Source organism: Antennarius striatus, chromosome 5 (genome assembly GCF_040054535.1).
Source record: "Antennarius striatus isolate MH-2024 chromosome 5, ASM4005453v1, whole genome shotgun sequence".
NCBI classification, from domain to species: domain Eukaryota; kingdom Metazoa; phylum Chordata; class Actinopteri; order Lophiiformes; family Antennariidae; genus Antennarius; species Antennarius striatus.
The window spans coordinates 8498733-8517841 of NC_090780.1; the positions used below are offsets into that span (position 1 = coordinate 8498733).

The 19109-nt window shown below is 41.3% G+C and overlaps 1 protein-coding gene across 1 annotated transcript in view; it reads left to right on the forward strand.

The window, feature by feature from the left end:
- Positions 1 to 18128, forward strand: part of poc1a (POC1 centriolar protein A) — a 43753-nt gene extending 25625 nt beyond the window's left edge. The window contains exons 10-11 of the mRNA XM_068315247.1: positions 178 to 417; positions 17152 to 18128. Coding sequence (XP_068171348.1) covers positions 178 to 417; positions 17152 to 17262 — 351 coding nt within the window. The 3' untranslated portion in view covers positions 17263 to 18128. The remainder of the gene's footprint in view (positions 1 to 177; positions 418 to 17151) is intronic.
- The last annotated feature ends 981 nt before the right edge of the window (positions 18129 to 19109 follow it).

Sequence of the window (19109 nt, forward strand, 5' to 3'; positions counted from 1 at the left end):
GTCTGTGATGATGAATCACAGGATTTCAGTATCTCTGTAATGTGCACTGCACAATACAGTGTATTAATAATGGCCCTCTTCAAACAGGGGCCTCTTGTGTCTTGTCGTGTATATGTCGTGTATATGTCGTGTATATGTAGCACCATGTAACTGCTCTCTCCTCGCTTCTTCATGAAGGTTACTGAATCATCTGAACGGTTGAATGGACGGGACCACACTGCTGCCAACACACAGTGCAGGGGGCGCAGTGGTAGCCACAGCAAAGCGACTCATTCCCACACCAACAGACACCCCAGCTCCATCTCCTCCACCCACCAGCAGACCCAGGTTCAGACACAGCCGTCAGATGCGGGCCTCCCTCCTGATTTAGCTGGCACACTGGAACACATCATAGGTCAGCTGGATATTCTCACTCAGGTGAGCAGAATGTGTTAATCTTTGATTACAAACAGCATGTACTTTGGCTATGCTGCCCACACACACTGAAGTCAGAACAAACACATTCTTTGCTTTTGAAGCTGCAGGCCATACATGACATCAACAACACCTAAGTATTAAAAAAACAACAATCGCATCTGAGCTGCTTGGAAATGCATTAAACTGATGCACTGACTTCACACAGATTTGGAGGTCAGAAGCAGATGTCATTCCTCACATTCTCTGTTACATTGGCAGCTAAAATGCTAAATCTTCCAGTGAGTTAAGCGATGACTGATTTGAAAATGCTGCACTTCTATTCAAGAGGAAGAAAAAAGAAAAGGGAAAGTCAATAAAACTGCAGTTATATTTTGTATGAAATGACCTTCTCACTTGCACTTTTCACATGTATTTGCATGTACATACATATACAACCTAGTATCAGCTAAAAGTAACATTAAATTGCTCTGATACATACCTTTTCATGTTCATTGATTTGTCACAGGAAAAGATTCACAAACTATGATTTTGACAATTGTACTTGCAGAAACATTCTGCAAAACCAGTTAACTTGGTAGATTTTTGGATACAGAAATATTGTTTATTCATTTATTATTTATTATTTCCTTTCGGCTTTATCCTTAAGGGGTCGCCACAGAGAATTAGTTTTCCTCCATCTAACCCTGTCTTCTGCATTCTCTTCTCTCAATCCAACTACCTTCATGTCCTCTTTCACTACATCCATAAACCTCCTCTTTGGTCTTCCTCTAGGCCTCCTGCCTGGCAGTTCAAAACTCAATATATTCACTATGTCTCCTCTGGACATGTCCAAACCATCTCAGTCTGGCCTCTTTGACTTTATCTCCAAAACCTCTAACATGTGCTGTCCCTCTGATGTACTTATTCCTGATCCTATCTATCCTGGTCACTCCCAGAGAGAACCTCAGCATCTTCATCTCTGCTACTTCCAGCTTTGTCTCCTGTCTTTTCCTCAGTGACACTGTCTCTAGACCAAACAACATGGCTGGTCTTGCCACAGTTTTGCACACCTTTCCTTTCAATTTTGCTGAAACTCTTCTATCACACATCACACCTGACACTTTTGACCACCCATTCCATCCTGCCTGTACATGCTTCTTCACCTCTTTTCCGCTCTCTCCATTGCTCTGGAATGTTGACCCCAAGTACTTAAAATCCTCCACCTTCTTGATCTCTTTTCCCTGTAACCTCACTCTTCCACTTGGGTTTCTCTCATTCACACACATGTACTCTGTCTTAATGCGGCAAACCGTCATTCCTCTCCTTTCCAGGACAAACCTCCAACTCTCTAGCTTTTCCTCCACCTGTTCCCTGCTTTCACTACAGATTACATTGTCATCTGCAAACATCATGTCAGCCTGACCATCACCGTAGCAAACAAGAAGGGGCTCAGAGCTGATCCCTGATGCAGTCCAACCTCAACCTTGAATTCCTTTGTCAAACCTACAGAACACCTAAACCAGTCTTAAAGTCCTCATACATGTCCTGCACCGCTCTAACATACTTCTCTGCCACTCCAGTCTTTCTCATACAATATCACAGTTCCTCTCTGGGCATCGTGTCATAAGTTTTCTCCAGATCTACAAAAACACAATGCAGCTCCATCTGGCCTTCTCTGTACTTCTCTATCAACATCCTCAAAGCAATTACTGCATCTGTAGTACTCCTTTTTGGCAAGAAACCATACTGCTGCGCACAAATGCCCACTTCTGCCCTTGGTCTAGCTTCAACTACTCTTTCCCATAACTTCATTGGCTCGTCAGCACACTTCTCCATTCCTCAGGCATCTTCTCACTATCTAAGATCCTGTTGAACAACCCAGTCAGAAACTCTACTCCCACCTCTCCTAGACACTTCCAAACCTCTACAGGTATATCATCAGGACTGACTGCCTTTCCACTCTTCATCCTCTTCAATGCCCACCTCACTTCATCCTGACTAATCCACTTCCTGGTCCACAGCAGTCACCTCTTCTAGTCTTTGTTCTCTCTTATTTTCCACATTTATCAACTCTTCAAAGTACTCTTTCCATCTTCCCATCACACTACTGGCCTGTGTCAATACACTTCCATCCATATCCTTAATCACCCTAACTGCTGCATCTCCTTCCAATCTCTGTCTCTCTGTCTCGCCAATCTGTATAGATCAGTTTCTCCCTCCTTACTGTCCAACCTAGCATACAAGTTGTCATAAGCCCCTTGTTTGGCCTTTGCTACCTCTACTTTCGCCTTACGCTGCATCTCCCGTACTCCTGTCCTGTACTCTCCTCCGTCCTCTCAGTGCCCCACTTCTTCTTGGCTAACCTCTTTCTCTGTATACACTTCTGTACCTCCTCATTCCACCACTAAGTCTCCTTATCTACTTTCCTTCCAGATGACACACCGAGTACTCTCCTACCTGTCTCCCTGATCACATTAGCTGTAGTTGTCCAGCCATCTGGAAACACCTCCTGACCACCCAAAGTCTGTCTTAACCCTTTCCTTAAAGTCCTGCAACACTCTTCCCTTTTCAGCTTCCACCATTTCGTCCTCTGCTGTGCCTTTGTCCTCTTCATCTTCCTCACCACCAGAGTCATCCTACACACCACTATCCTATTCTGTTTGGCTACACTCTCGCCTACCACTACGTTGCAGTCACTGATCTCCATCAGATTATACTGTCTACCTGTGTGCTCCTACCTCCATTCTTATAGATCACTCTATGTTCCTGCCTCTTCTGGAAGAAAGTATTCACTATAGCAATTTCCATCTTTTTTACGCAAAGTCAACCACCATCTGTCCTTCTGTCTTCCTCTCCTGGATACCAAACCTGCCCATCACCTCCTCATCACCTCTGTTTCCTGCACCAACGTGTCCATTGAAGTCTGCACCAATTACAATTCTCTTACTTCTAGGTATAGTCTGCATCACTTCATCAAAGTCCCAACCAGAATTTCTCCTCCTTCAGCTCACATCCTACCTGTGGAGCATACCCACTAACAACAATGAACATCACACTTTCGATTTCTAGCTTCAGACTCATCACTCAATCTGACACTCTTGTTACCTACAGGACATTCCTAGCAAACTCCTCCTTCAAGATAACTCATACTCAATTTCTCTTCCTATCTACATCGTGATAGAACAGCTTGAACCCTGCTCCTAAACTTCTAGTCTTGCTACCTTTCCACCTGGTCACACAGTATGTCTACTGTCCTCCTCTGCATCATATCAACCAACTCTCTACCTTTTCCTGTCATAGTTCCAACATTCAATGTCCCTACTCTCAGTCCTATACTTTTGGCGTTCCTCTTCTCTCTCTTCCTACAAACACACTTTCCTCCTCTAGTTCTTCGACCAACAGTAGTCCGTTTTTCACTGGCACGCTGTAGGTGAACAGCACCAATGGTAGTCGTTATACCGTGCGTCGACTGATCCGGTATCGAAGTCATAGATTTGATTTGCATGTTTGATTTGGCAAAAGTTTTATGTCAGATGCCGTTCCTGACACCCCCTGTATTTATCCAGGATTGGGACCGACACAATAAGACACTGGCTTCTGTCCTCTTGCGGCTACATTGATGACATAATAGATTATATTACATCATTAGATTAGATTAGTCAAACTTAAATGGCTAAACTTTGATTTGATGTTCGTTTGGCAACAGTTGTGATCACTTATTGACAACGAGAAATAAGAATTTTGCGGAATCTAGCAAGAATTTTTGGTATACTCTCATGGGGCGGCAGTGGCTCAGCGGTAGAGCAGATGTCTTGAAGATGGCTCGCCCGGCTATCGGTGGATCGATTCCCGCTTCCGCCATGAGTGGAGTGTGAGCTGACAGTGGGAGGTGTCAGCTCACCTCCCAGCCACTGCCGAGGCGGCCTTGAGCAAGGCGCCGTTCCCACTACAAGCTGCTCGTTTGGGGCGCGACCTCCATGCGCCACCCGTCACTCTGCCTCCCCTTACAGTTTCATATGTGATGTGTTACTAATTGCATGCCTACAGGCCCCTAGTGTGTTGTGTCCTGGGGCCTGTATTCAAAAAACCATGTGTGTATGACTAACCAAAACATGTAACCACATAGAAAGAAAGTGTGAAGAGTGTGAAGATAATTTCCCCACGTGTGGACAATAAAGTGGGTTTAATCTTTAATCTGTACAAGTTTGGCCAAGGATATACAGCTAAAATTAGAAAAGATCAAGAAAGTTGACCCTCTGTCCAAGATGACGTTCCAGACTGAGTCCTAACCACTAAACCATTGCTCCATTCACTTGAAATCATTCAATGACTTGAAGAATTCTTCACATCCCAAAATTCAATTGTGCCAATCGCTTTGGTGGATGTTGCCTCTAAACATCAGCCCATCCTAGCGTTAGCCACCAGCCTCTGTCACACCTACAGGTGTGCTGTAGATGTGACAGAGGAGTTGAAGGTAGAGGTGGGACTGCATCAAGGATCAGCTCTGAGCCCCTTCTTGTTCGCTATGGTGATGGACAGGCTGACAGACGAGGTCAGACAGGAATCTCCATGGACCATGATGTTTGCAGATGACATTGTGATCTGCAGTGAGAGCAGGGAACAGGTGGAGGAGAAGCTAGAGAGGTGGAGGTTTGTCTTGGAAAGGAGAGGAATGAAGGTTAGCCGGAGTAAGACAGAGTACATGTGTGTGAACTAGAGGGACTTGAGTGGAAGAGTGAGGTTACAGGGAGAAGAGATCAACAAGGTGGAGGATTTTAAGTACTTAGGGTCAACAGGCCAGAGCAATGGAGAGTGTGGAAAAGTGGTGAAGAAGTGTGTACAGGCAGGATGGAATGGTTGGAGTAAAGTGTCAAGTGTGATGTGTGATAGAAGAGTTTCAGCTAAAATGAAAGGAAAGGTGAACAAAACTGTGGCGAGACCAGCGATGTTGTTTGGTCTAGAGACAGTGTCACTGAGGAAAAGACAGGAGACAGAGCTGGAGGTAGCAGAGATGAAGATGCTGAGGTTCTCTTTAGGAGTGACCAGGAAGGATAGGATCTTTATTGGGCTTTTAAAGGCCGTGGTCTTAAACTTTTGATCAGCTGATGAACAGCCTGTTTCAATTTGATGGTTGTTTATAATAAATTGTTTACTCAATTTGTTTTGTCTCACTCCCATTTCTTCTTTCCGCATTTTGAAGCACTACCTAGAACGTTGTTAAGATCCAACATTGCAAAATGTGAATTCTTGCCATTTTTCAGCTGGTCCTACATTTTGATCAGAGGCCTGTACCATAAAGCTGGATTACGGCTTAGCGAGATAACTTCAGGCTTAACCCTGGCTATTCGGTACCATAAAGGTGGCTGACTTTCTATCGGGCTACGTTGTCGCGGTAACCTATGCTGAACACCTAACCTGCTCCGGAGTAGGATAAGTTCAGGATAAGAGCTCAGTAGGTATAACAGCCCCACCTACTGACCAATCAGAGCTCAGCGGGTATAAGAGTCCCGCCTACTGACCAATCAGTTCTCTTGGAAAATGGGCCGTCTGTTTTATGAGAACCCGATGGATCTTGGTGCACAGCTTGTGCGAAGAGCGCTCAGGCGCGAAAGAATATTTAGAGATCGCTGTAATCCGTTCAAATTGCCTAAACAATCACTGTACGAAAGGTACAGGTTTTGGGGAGAGGGGTTACATTACATCTGTCAGCTGCTGGAGCCTTACATCAGTAATGTAACACACCGCAACCACGCGCTGACAGTCCGCACACAGTGCATTGCACTGAGGTTTTTTGCCACAGTTAATATATTTCTTAGCAATGTTCGTAATTATTATGATGTTTTTAAATCCCTCGTTGGATGGGTTACAAGCAAGCCACAGATAAAATGCCATTAATCAATTATTTGTTTAAGTAAATCATGGATTGATTCATTCATTCATTCATAGGTACTTTTATGTATCCTGTTGGCGATGCCGAAAACCTCGGGAAGAACACAGTATGTAGAGCTATTCATAAAGTCTCGCGGGGGCTACAATCACATGCCATAACGAAAAATGTTGTACACACATACATTTATGGAACACACAAATGTTACTGTAGTCAGATATACAAGTGCAGTCATGGTGGGGAAGTAGAGGTAAGCTCTTATGCCCGAGCCCAAGTTCGGGCCCGACCCAACACGAAATTCGGGTCGGGTCGGGCTCAAAAAGTCGACAACTACTTTCGAGCCGGGTCGGGTCGGGCTTTAATACCGTCGGGCTCGGTTCGGGTCGGGCCGGGTTGGCCTTTAGTACCGTCGGGCTCGGTTCGGGTTGAGCTTTAATACCGTCGGGCTCGGTTCGGGTCGGGCCGGGATGGCCTTTAGTACCTTCGGGCTCGGTTCGGGTCGGGCCGGGATGGCCTTTAGTATTGTCGGGCTTGGTTCGGGTCGGCCTTTAATACCGTCGGATTCGGGTCGGGTCGGGCTGGAGTTTTTAAGCCCGATTTTACCTCTATGGGGAAGTAATATTATAATGGAACTAACTTCCGCATTGACACAGTCGGCGATTTTGTGCCAGCGATCCTTGCGCCGTTTGGCAGCTGCAACTGTGTTGCTTTTTGCCTGGATTATTGATTTGTATTGCTCGTATTTATTAATTATTATTGTTTGCTCCTCCGTTGTGAAATATGCGGCTCGGGCCGGTTTGTTGCATGTTTGCGATTGGTCGCATGCAGCAAACTCCGCCCTTTTTATGTGAGCGCGCACAGATCTAGAGTGGACATGCCTGGATTGAATTAGTGAGTTGATAGCCGGATTTATGGTACCGAAAATCCGGAGGGCGGATGTCTCGGTAAGTGAAGCCAGATAAGTAAGAGGAAGCCCAGCCAGGTTAATCCAGCTTTATGGTACAGGCCTCAGGTCTGTATATTGAAGTGACAATAAGCACTGCAATTTGAAAACTGCCTCATTGTTGAATCTACTTTTCTTTGTAAGAAGACCACCTGTTCAAGATGACCTCTCTTCATAGGTTCGAGATCACTTGAGTGATTTTTTTGGCAGTTTTTACTTCAATAACTGGCTGAAGACTTTCACATGCTCAAACCTGGCCAAATTATAGGTTTTAGAAAGACTTGGTTTATTTAAACCCTTATTATCCAGGACATACTAAACATTTGAGAGCAAAATAATCAACAGTGATGTTAGTTGATACCAAAGCAGCATTCCTGACCCAATGTACATACATAAAAAGATTTATAATGTATTTATAGTTAGGGTTAAACTAAAGAAAGGGATGAATGGTTTAAAAAGAGACCCAGGAAAAGTAAGAAGAAGCAACATAGTTGAACAAAAAGGTGTGTGTGTGTGTGTGTGTGTGTGTGTGTCTGTCTGTCTGTCTGTCTGTCTGTCTGTCTGTCTGTCTGTCTGTCTGTCTGTGTCTGTCTGTGTGTGTGTGTGTGTGTGTGTGTGTGTGTGTGTGTGTGTGTGTGTGTGTGTGTCCTGAGGAGAACATCATTCATGCGAACACTGGCAGTCCTCTGCCTTACTCACTTTTTGTAGACGTAAATGTGAAGAGCTGCATGGACACTCATCAGTTTCTCTCTCACATCTTGCTTCCTTCTTCTTTGAAATGGCCGTACACCATGTGGGAGTGTTTAACACTGGCCAGACACTGACCACGCCCCCTCCCAAAGGAGAGGTCTTTTCCTTTTGAGTCCGCTGTACCCCAACCCTGATACCATATGGATCGTCTGCATCTTATTTTATTCTTCAGCTCACTTGCTTGGCTTTAATTGTTCAGTGGTGGAAACACTGGAGGCAGTTCATTCAGATGTAAAGTTTCCCAGCATGTCTGGTGCTCAATTTAATACTTTTATGTTTACTTACAGTATGTGTAACCATATTAAGGCAGGTATTGAAAGTGTTTTTCTATTGACTTCGCAGGAACTTACAGTGTCGATAGTTCAAACAGTATAAGGGTATAGTATGTAAAGCTTACACAGCTTGTAACTTCTATTTGTGGAATTTTTTTTTTACTGTGTTATCAAAGAATATATTTCAGATCTGTGTTAATGGCTACTTTAAAACCTATAAAACTAAAGAATCACATAAAAAAACAGAAAGGAAAACAAAAAAACACAAAGCATTATACTGTATATTTAAAAGAAGTGTCATCGTGACAGCTTTTACTGAAAGTTACCCTGTCGAGTTGAGATCTTTTTTCCATTTATAGCAGCATGGAAAGGCTTTTTATGAGTAATTTGTCTGTTTGGTTGACTCACGTGTGACACTCTTCACTGTCATGCTAATGGACTCACAGTAATACACTGATCTATGGGAGGCAGCCCTGTATGAAGCAAAGCAGCAAGATCTCAACACATGCAGAAAAGAACATTGTAAGGTTAAAGTGCATGATATTATAAGTTGAAAGAGGCACATAGCGGAGCAGTGTAGAGGTTAAACCTATGGTTCGTTTCAAGATGTTCTTTGAATTATATAGATGTTACCGCAGACAAACAGTGAACTACATCTCAACTTGTGTTTTCTCATAGCTTTTTGATGAGTATAAAAATCAACATGGTGTAGTTCAGACAACCTCTACATCTGTCATGCTGTCAATTTATTCTAACCATTAGAATTTTGAAGAGCTATAGTGGTGTGGATTATGTGTAGCCCAAACAGGGCTACGGAACAAAGACAACTCAGTCAAAACAAATAGCACATTTGTTTAATATGGAGTCAAATATTTGGTAGTGCTGTACACTTATATACTGATAGTACAGACATTACATATATGATGTGTTAATGCAGCCTGTATTCCAGGCACATTTTTGGGCCAGTGTTTCGACATAATCTGCTCATAAAGGGTTGTGTAGTAATAATGTTGCCACTCCTCTTCTCATTTTTGCACAGATCTTTTCTATATAGCTGTTTAATGACTGCCTCACCATCCTGTAGAAATTAGGCTGACAAACTAAATTCCAGCTCCTTTTTTGAAGTCTTTTTCTCACCTTCATTTTTCATTATTACTGCTCTTTGTAACTCTAATAGTTGAGATCGAAAGTGAAGAAGATGAATTATTCAACATTCGATGAAGCTTCCAAAACAAGTTTGCTGTGTTAGCTGCTTTTCCCTCGCTCTTCAATTCTCAACCCCCATAGCCCTTTCAGTTTCTTCTCTCTGTCTTATAATTCATTACACTCACTTGTCCTCTCATACTGAGCCTGCAGAGCACTCACGTACAACTTCTTTCACAATTTCGCTAATAATTCTGAAGAATCCTGGAGTATCTCTCTCTCTCTCTCTCTCTCTCTCTCTCTCTCTCTCTCTCTCTCTCTCTCTCTCTCTCTCTCTCTCTCTCTCTCTCTCTCTCTCTCTCTCTCTCTCTCTTTCTTCAACAGTATGTTACACTAAAATCACTCTTTTGTGTATGTGACCTACATGACATGATAAAAATTAAGATACTGTTAAATCTTTTTTCTGTAATTCACCACAAGTTAGCTTTTTAAGCAGCTGTAAAGGGAAAGGAATATATTCACATACTGCCTTAAACACTTGTCCTCAGAGAAGATCAAAATTATTCTGTAACTGAATTTAATGTTATGGACTTTAGATGAATCTCTGACTCACCACTGGACCAACACATTGAAAGACAATGAACCATTCTCATTTACTGCAATTACATCCACCAGTACTACATGTTTTGGACTGTGGGTACTACCCACTACAAGGCCAAATTTTCGTCAGTTTCAACTGTAAAACAATCCTTTTTTTGACTGCTGGCCAGAGAAAATGTAACATTTAATCTTGTCTCACTGTGTCCTTTGTAAAAATGTAATTTGATGTTTGTATGTGCCTTGTGTGCTTGTGTATATGTATATTATATGTATATACAGTATATACCAGCGGAAACCCGGAAATTCCATGATAAAACAATAATATCAGACTTTATACCAAATATATGAAAGCAAATGTATTGGTATTATGAACCAAGCGCACCCATCAGAGTTCTCCCACCAGCAGGCAGCGCATCCCGATCTGACCCAGAACTGGCGTCGGCAAGGACCGTGAATTAATGAATGGATAAAAAAATAAATATATAAACTTTATGACTCACAAAGAAAGAAACAGCTATCCAAATGTCAAGCATGTTTATCAACGTGTCTTTGATGTGGAGCTGTTAAACGTCAGAAAATAGCCGGTTTTAACTCCGTCCATTCTGTGTGTACATGACACAGGTCATACATACTAATGTTACAGCGGTTTTCGTCACAGGGAGACGTCCCCCGGATAGAAAAAGTTTCGGTTACAGCGTCCACACGACAACGCAGACCCGGCGTTTTCAAAAAAACTTCACTTTGGCCAGCGTTTTCATACCGGATATCTGCATTGCCGTGTGGACGAAAGGCGTAACTGCAACAAAAAGCCTCACTGGTCGATGCCTCACGCCATATTGTTCTTGTGAATCCTCCTGGCAGATGCGCTGTGATTGGTAGGGCGCTTGATTGACAGGTAAAGAGTGGAGTTAAAGCGTGACAGTGGGGTTTTCAAATGAGCTTATTCAAATACATAAGAGGGGAGATGATAGCTATTGCTTAAATGTGCATTCCATGTAATAACTTATTAACTCATTTTTTAAGGATATTGTAATTCATTTTACAAAAAAAATTGCATTCAAATTAGGATGAGTCTTGGAAAATAAACTTTGAAATTTGTGTGATTTAATTTGCAAAATACTTCATAGTAAATTTCTAAAAATATTCTTCAGAGGGTATATGGACACCCTCTGAATATTATATTAATTTTAACAAATTAATATAATTGTTTTTATTGCAGTGTGTTGTGTTATGGTAGTGACACATTTCAGGTGCGGGAAAACATTTCAAGAACAGGCAAGGCATTAATATACACTCAACAAAAATATAAACGCAACACTTGTTTTTGCTCCCATTTTTCATGAGATGGACTTAAAGATCTATAATTCATTCCATTCATTCATTCAGTTTCATGTACCGCCACTGTATTTTTGGAGGTGGGAGGAAGCCGGAGAACCCGGAGAGAACCCACGCGAACACGGGGAGAACATTCGAACTCGGCACAGATACACAATGTTACCATTTCTCTCAAACATTGTTCCACCTCTCAGTTGTGCCACATCAAGATGCTGATCTGACATGATTAGTGCACAGGTGTACCTTAGACTGCCCACAATAAAAGGCCACTCTGAAATGTGCAGTTTTGTCTCATAGCAAAATGCAACAGATGCCACAAGCATTGAGGGAGCGTGCAATTGGCATGCTGACAGCAGGAATGTCAACCAGATCTGTTACTCGTGCATTGAATGTTCATTTCTCCACCATAAGCCGTCTTGAAGGGCGTTTCAGAGAATATGGCAGTATGTCCAACCAGCCTCACAACCGCAGACCACGTGTAACCACACCAGCCCAGGACCTCCACATCCAGCAGGTTCACCTCCCAGATCATCTGACACCAGCCACTCACATAGCTGCTGCAACAATTGGTTTGCATAACCAAACAATTTCTGCACAAACTGTCAGAAACCGTCTCAGGGAAGCTCGACTGCATGCTCGTTGTCCTCATCGGGGTCTTAACCTGACTCCAGATCGTCGCTGTAACAGACTTGAGTGGGCAAATCCTCACATTCGATGGCGTCTGGCACGTTGGAGAGGTGTTCTCTTCACGGATGAATCTCGGTTTACATTGTCCAGGGCAGATGGCAGACAGCGTGTGTGGCATTGTGTGGGTGAGCGCTTTGCTGATGTCAATGTTGTGGATTGAGTGGCCCATGGTGGTGGTGGGGTTATGGTATGGGCAGATATCTGTTATGGACGAAGAACACAGGTGCATTTTATTGATGGCATTTTGAATGCACATAGATACCGTGATGAGATCCTGAGGCCCATTATTGTGCCATACATCCATGAACATCACCTCATGTTTCAGCAAGATAATGCACGGCCCCATGTTGCAAGGATCTGTATACAATTCTTGGAAGCTGAAAATGTTCCAGTTCTTGCATGGCAAGCATACCCACCGGACATGTCACCCATTGAGCATGTTTGGGATGTGCTTGACCGGCGTATACAACAGCTTGTACCAGTTCCCACTAATATCCAGCAACTTTGCACAGCCATTGAAGAGGAGTGGACCAACATTCCACAGGCCACAATTGACAATCTGATAAACTCTATGCAAGGAAGATGTTTTGCACTGCATGAGGCAAATGGTGGTCACACCAGATACTGACTGGTTCTGAGTCCCCAGACCCCCAATAAAGCAAAAAAAAAAAAACCCTGCACATTTCAGGGTGGCCTTTTATTGTGGGAAGTATAAGGTACACCTGTGCACTAATCATGATGTCAGATCAGCATATTGAAGTGGCACACCTGTGAGCTGGGATGGATTATCTCAGCAAAGCAGAAGTGCTCACTTATCACACATTTAGACAGATTTGTGAACAGTGATTGAGAGAAATGGTAATATTGTGTATCTGGAATGAATTACAGATCTTCATGAGAAGTCCATCTCATGAAAAATGGGAGCAAAAACAAAAGTGTTGCGTTTATGTTTTTGTTGAGTGTATGAAATTTGAGTGCACCTTTTCTAGATTTGTACTGTAGAAACATGGCACAATTTATGTATGGACAAGGTTTTTGGAAAAAAACAACTTTTCAAAATGTGTCTTTAACTCTGAACAAATACGGTAGACTGGCCAATATATATACTGTATATATATATATATATATATATATATATATATATATATATACACACAGTATATATATGTGTGTGTATATGTATATATGTGTGTATATATATGTGTGTATATGTATATATATATATGTGTGTGTATATATATAGGGGGCACACTGTATGTATATACAGTGTGTCCTCGTTCCTCGGGGTTCATGTGTTTCAGGTACCACATGCGATTAACAAATTTTGTGATAGAGCGACAAACTATTTATCTTATTATTTAAGGTAATTCAAACGTTTATGACCCTCCCCATACTGATATTAAACCACCTTCTGTTTATTACCTTTTCCCACACTCTTATAGACTGTTTAAATCACTTGCCGAAGTGCGCTCATTCCGAGACTCACAGAACGAGCGCACTTCTTGATCTCGTCAGCCAATAGAATGCGCATACAGTATCACGTGACCGCCAACCAATTATCCACGATGAGATGGAGTCGCGAGCGTTGATGCGTGAATGCGGGAGGGCGCACTGTATACAGTATGTATATATATATATATATATATATATATATATATATATATATATATATATATATATATATATATACACACTGTATACAGTGTGTGGGTGTGTGTGTGTTACTGACCGGAGCGGTCCCTTCACGGAGGTAGTCATGTGACCGAGGCAAGCATTTTAGTTCAAGAGTGACAAGAGTGTGGACGAGAGAAGCTGGTAATTTCTCCAAAAATAAATACCGTATTTGCCCGAATATAAGACGACCCTGATTATAAGACGAACCCCTCTTTTTTAAGACTCAAGTTTGAAAAAAGACTTTTTGAACACCAAGTTTAATTTTTATACAGAAAATAATTACAGTACATCTGAAACAAATGATTATAACAATATATTCGAGAGAAAAAGCATGGTGTTTTGCCTCATTCAAAAACTGTATCACATCTTAATATCTGAACATTTAAATATGTGAACTAAAGTGCAATCATATTTGTAAATGAATGGTGAGTGGCACCAACCTTGCTACCATCCAAGAACCGACCCACTTTTCTCCAGATTGCCGCTACGTTTCTCCATTTTCTGTTATCTCTTCTCTTATTTTCTTCTCTTTTCTCTCTTAACGCTATTCTCATTTTCCTCTTCGTCACAGGGGTTCGCTTTTGCCTGGGGAATTAAGTTCAGTATTCGCTTTAAAGATATCTGGCGCCATCTAGCGTTGTGAATGGGTATAATGTCTAGACCCCGAATGTAAGACGACCCTCACTTTTTCAGTCTCATTTCAATGCAAAAAACACTGTCTTATATTTGGGCCAATACGGTATTGTTCAGAATCAGATAAATTGAACAGAAACAATGACCCGCCACAGCGGATACAGCAGCAGAAAATGGATGGATAATGTAAGTTATATATTCTTTCTTTGCGGCCCAGTACCAATTCACCCATGGACCGGAGCCGGGCCCCTGCCCTGGGGTTAACTGATCATAAGAGCTTTGAGATTGGCCTGAGCTTTCTCAAAACGTCTACATTGCTACACAAATCATGAGAATGAAATTATAAAACTGGTTATGTTTTATGAGCCAGAATATTGTCAGCACAATTCTTTACTTTGTGTATTTTTAGCCTAACCCATGCAGTCATGGGAAAAAAAAAAAAATCCTCATGCACAAACTTCTGTGCTACCTCTGGGGGCTGACGCCCCAAAACGTCTAACTCGAGAATTGCTACTGATTAAGTCAGTTTTTCAGTTAACAAAAAATTGATGACTGAAAACCTGCTCATTAAGCTTATAGCACATTCACTGGCAAATATTATCTCCAGCACATTTAGTGTTAGCTTCCTGCCCACACAATCTGGTTATGGACTTAAACAGAGCTGCTTCTTAACACCTGCAGTTTATAATAATTCACTGCCTTATTTGCAAAATTCCTGGTTGTTTTTGTTTTTGTTTTTTTTACGATTTCCATAGTAACTATCTACTCACAGACACCAATCTTGTAAGCTGAATCATCTTTTCTTTGTTACAGCATCACATTCTATAACACATCTGTTAGCAATATTTAAAGGAGAGAACAGACTTCTCCACCTATCACTGGCACTGGTGTGTCTTTCTTTGACTTTCAGGTTGTTGTAGTGCAGGTCATACCAAAGCTATGAGACTTTGTAACAGAGGCCAGTACGGCTCAGGGCGATGGAGAGTATAATGTGTTCTCGAGAGAAAAGAAAAACAGCTCCCTCTATTTTTAGGAGCATAAAGATTTGGTTTCCACTCTAGAAGAAAACTATATGCCCATATAATGTTGCCCCTGCCTGGGGACACATGCAGTGTCACAGACACAAACACTAATGGCTGGCTGGGCTGAGGACAGGGTCACTATATCAGGTTGGTAAGATAAACATGGTAGTATTGATCTGGAGAATTGAGCCGGGCAGAGACAGAGGGAATAAAAATCTTTCGTCCCTCTTTTTTGTCCCCCCTGGTGTATGAAAGACCGTGTACACATATACTGTGTGTGCATACAATTTGGACACACACACACACACACACACACACACACACACACACACACACACACACACACACACACACACACACTAAACCACTTTAGTTTTTCATGAAACAGTCCAGTAGATTTTTAAAAGATTTTATAATATGAGGTTAATATGTGGATAGACTTTTCCTTCACTTTGTTCAGTAAAAAAATCTTCAGAATTATTTTTGTCACGTAGCAACACTAGATAAGCAATGTTAAATTGTTAAATTGCTAAATTTAAATTTCCCTGTTTGGGATAAATAAGATAGATAGATTATCTATATCTATCTATCTGTCTTAATGTATGTAAGAGGAAACAGTCACAACTTTACTGTTTCTATACTCAAGATTCATACCTTCCTCTCATCCTTCTTCAATAACATTTACATAAATGTTTCAACGTCTTGCCCTGCATATTCTTGTTACCACATCAGAAAGTCAAGGAGATACTATTCAACACTTGGGAGCCATATTTTCATCTGGAAATTACTTTTAAACAAAGAGGACATTTAAAGTGGTTTACATTCTGTAGAGCGATAAATATATTGTGCATAAAAAGAAATGGAGGAATGCAAACAGACCAACTATTATAGATATTTACAAATAAAACACACTATTACAAATGTAGGAAATAAAGTTCCCTTGAAATTAATCATTTGCAACCACAACCGGTTTTAATCTAGATCTTGAACTGTGTTTATTATTTCCTGTGTTTGTCTTCTTAAAAACTTCACAGAAACAACATGCCAGTATAATGTTTTAAGACTCAAAACTAGAACTGACCTGAAACTGAATGTAACATGCTCAGCTCTTCTGCTTTTTGTTAAGAGGCCTCGAGGCATTTTTTTTTTTCTGTCCAGATATGAATCATCTAATTGTCTTTCTTTGTTTTAGATGATTCAATTACTGCAGTAATGTTGCTGCTGAAGCTCAGATACAGGAGAAGATAGGACAGCCAGACCCAATTTTAGCAATCTGTTCATTCAGATGGCGACAATCCTCAAAATTACACCTGGAGGCTCCTCTGATTAACAGTCTTACATAGCACAAAGCTCATATGTACGAGCACAGATATACAACAAATACTGTCACTGTTTGGAGGATGCTGTGAGGAAAAGTATGTCACACTGTGATCTCACTACCCACACATGCCCATCCTGTTTCAGATAGCAATGTTCCTCCATTCTGTGTGTGCATAAGTGTGTTTATGCAACTGTGTAAGGGGGAGAACAAGAGAGAGTGCGTGCCAGACACAGAAACACTGGCGTTTTCATCTCAGGCAGCAGATCCCTGTACAATAATCAGCAGGATTGTTTTTCACTCCCAACATCTGCTTCAGACACACACAAACTGCCTCTTTTACACACATAAACACAGCCATTATACAGTCATTACTGTCAGGCTGAAGCTGTACAGTCCTCTAACATGTTCTTTCTCTCCTATTTCCTTCCTTTCCTCTCGTCTTCTTGCCTTCTTTGTCTCGCTCCTTGCTGCTCACTGCCTCCATCCAGACGGTTTCCATCTTGGAGCAGAGGCTAACGCTCACGGAGGACAAGCTCAAAGAGTGTTTGGAGAACCAGATGGAGATTGGCCTGCATCTCCAGAGAGGAGAAGAGGCCTAACAATGGCGGCCTCAGAGGGAGGTTGTACGGAGGGAAATGGGGTCACAATGACAACAGCGACACATGTAAGGCACAGACAGCGCTCTATAGCTCTAGCCAATAGTTAATCAGCTCCCTGACTGCAGTTCAAATACGTAATGATTCTAAGCTCTGATGTTGTGGTTATTTAACAAAGAGATGTTAAAAGTGAAGGAGTCGAATATAAGAAGTTATTCTTCTGCAATGCTGAGAGCGCAGTGGGTTTTCTGCTGACGAAGGACCTGCTGCTAGTCACTGCTGTTTGCAGGTGTGCGTGCGTGCGTGCGTGCGTGTGTCAGTGTGTGTGTTGTCTGCAGAAGTTTGGACACATGAAAGAGTCTTTGGTAATTGCCTATGCACCGCATGTGTGGTTGTTTCATCTCTGTATGTGTGCACATTTCTGCAAAATGACGTCAATAAAATGTTTTTTTTTTCTCATTTCATATGACCAAAATGTTCAGACGACAGTCACTGTTTGAGCTGCACTCTGGTGTGAGAACTTAGTCATATTTAAAACTAAGAAAAGTTCTGAAGGCAGGAACCTTTGGTTATCAAGCTGAATCTGAACTAATTGCAGATTGCTGTCGACACACAAAACGTCTTTGCCTTCCTAGTGTCTTACATGAAGAAACACTAGTCTAGTTTTGAGCTGTTTGAACTGTTTTTTAGAATAAGTGTGGTAACACATATATTTTGTATATTTTTGTGATCATCATATTCTGTGAAAACATACAAAAAAATCTCAACAGATTGATGTCACCAGTACGGTGTGTAGCTAAAGCCTGATATTTACCTGAACTCCATTGTTGTTCAAATACTGTTAATAAATGTTCTGTCATAAAGTCACACCTTCGCTGTCTTGCTACCATCAATGCAGGAGATGGTTTGATAAATCACGTTGCTATTTGTAGCACTTTATTATGCAGATAATAAGAGGTGATGACCAAGACATTACTGATTACAAAATTGTTTGTGCTTCAGTGTCATCATAAAAGCGGATGTTATAACCATTGTTAATGAAAAGCTCACAGCTGTAGTTGATAATTCCACTACAAAACATCATGTTAGCTGACATGAAAACTTCCACACAGTGGCTTATGCAGATTTTAATATAATCAAGTCGTATCACATCAGTTTTCACTACCACCTATAGAGAAATTGAATGCATTTTTCAAAGGAGTAGTATTTACTTTCTTTTCAATAAAGACTAGATTTCATGACAAATTACACAAGTTTTTCTCCTTTTATTTAAAAATTAAAGAAGTGAAATCATATATTTACAACTGCAGCTCTTTGCACGTTTCTATTTTATTTTCGTCCTTTTAATAAATGTTTGCTGCTTTTGTTGTATCTCTGATGCTTAAAAATGAGTCTATAAATTGATTCTGGTTGCTCCTTCACAACACTGAGCTTTGTTTGTGTGTCGAGTGAAAGAGAGTTTGTTTTCATGTCCACTGCCAAATCCATGATGTCACCCATTTCTTTTAAGAGGCTGTTTCTCATTCTGATTGGTTCACAGAGGCTGAGCAGTTAGCAGTGAAATCATGACTTTTTTGTCTTTATTGTCCCTGGCAGCCTTTAAGATTATTTATTGTTTGAGGTGATATTGTATATTCTCAGTCTTTTGCCAGATTTTGGTTGATTTATCACAAAAATGGGGTGAGAGCAAAATATACCTGCCCTGCTCGTGTTCAAAATCCTAATGTTTCACAGTCCAAATAGTTTATGGAACCTGGCCTTTTATGCCTGATCAGTATTTTGTATTTTTAGAAGCATTGATGATACTGTTAAACGCTGTTTTCTCAATCCACAGAAGAATTAGTCATTCA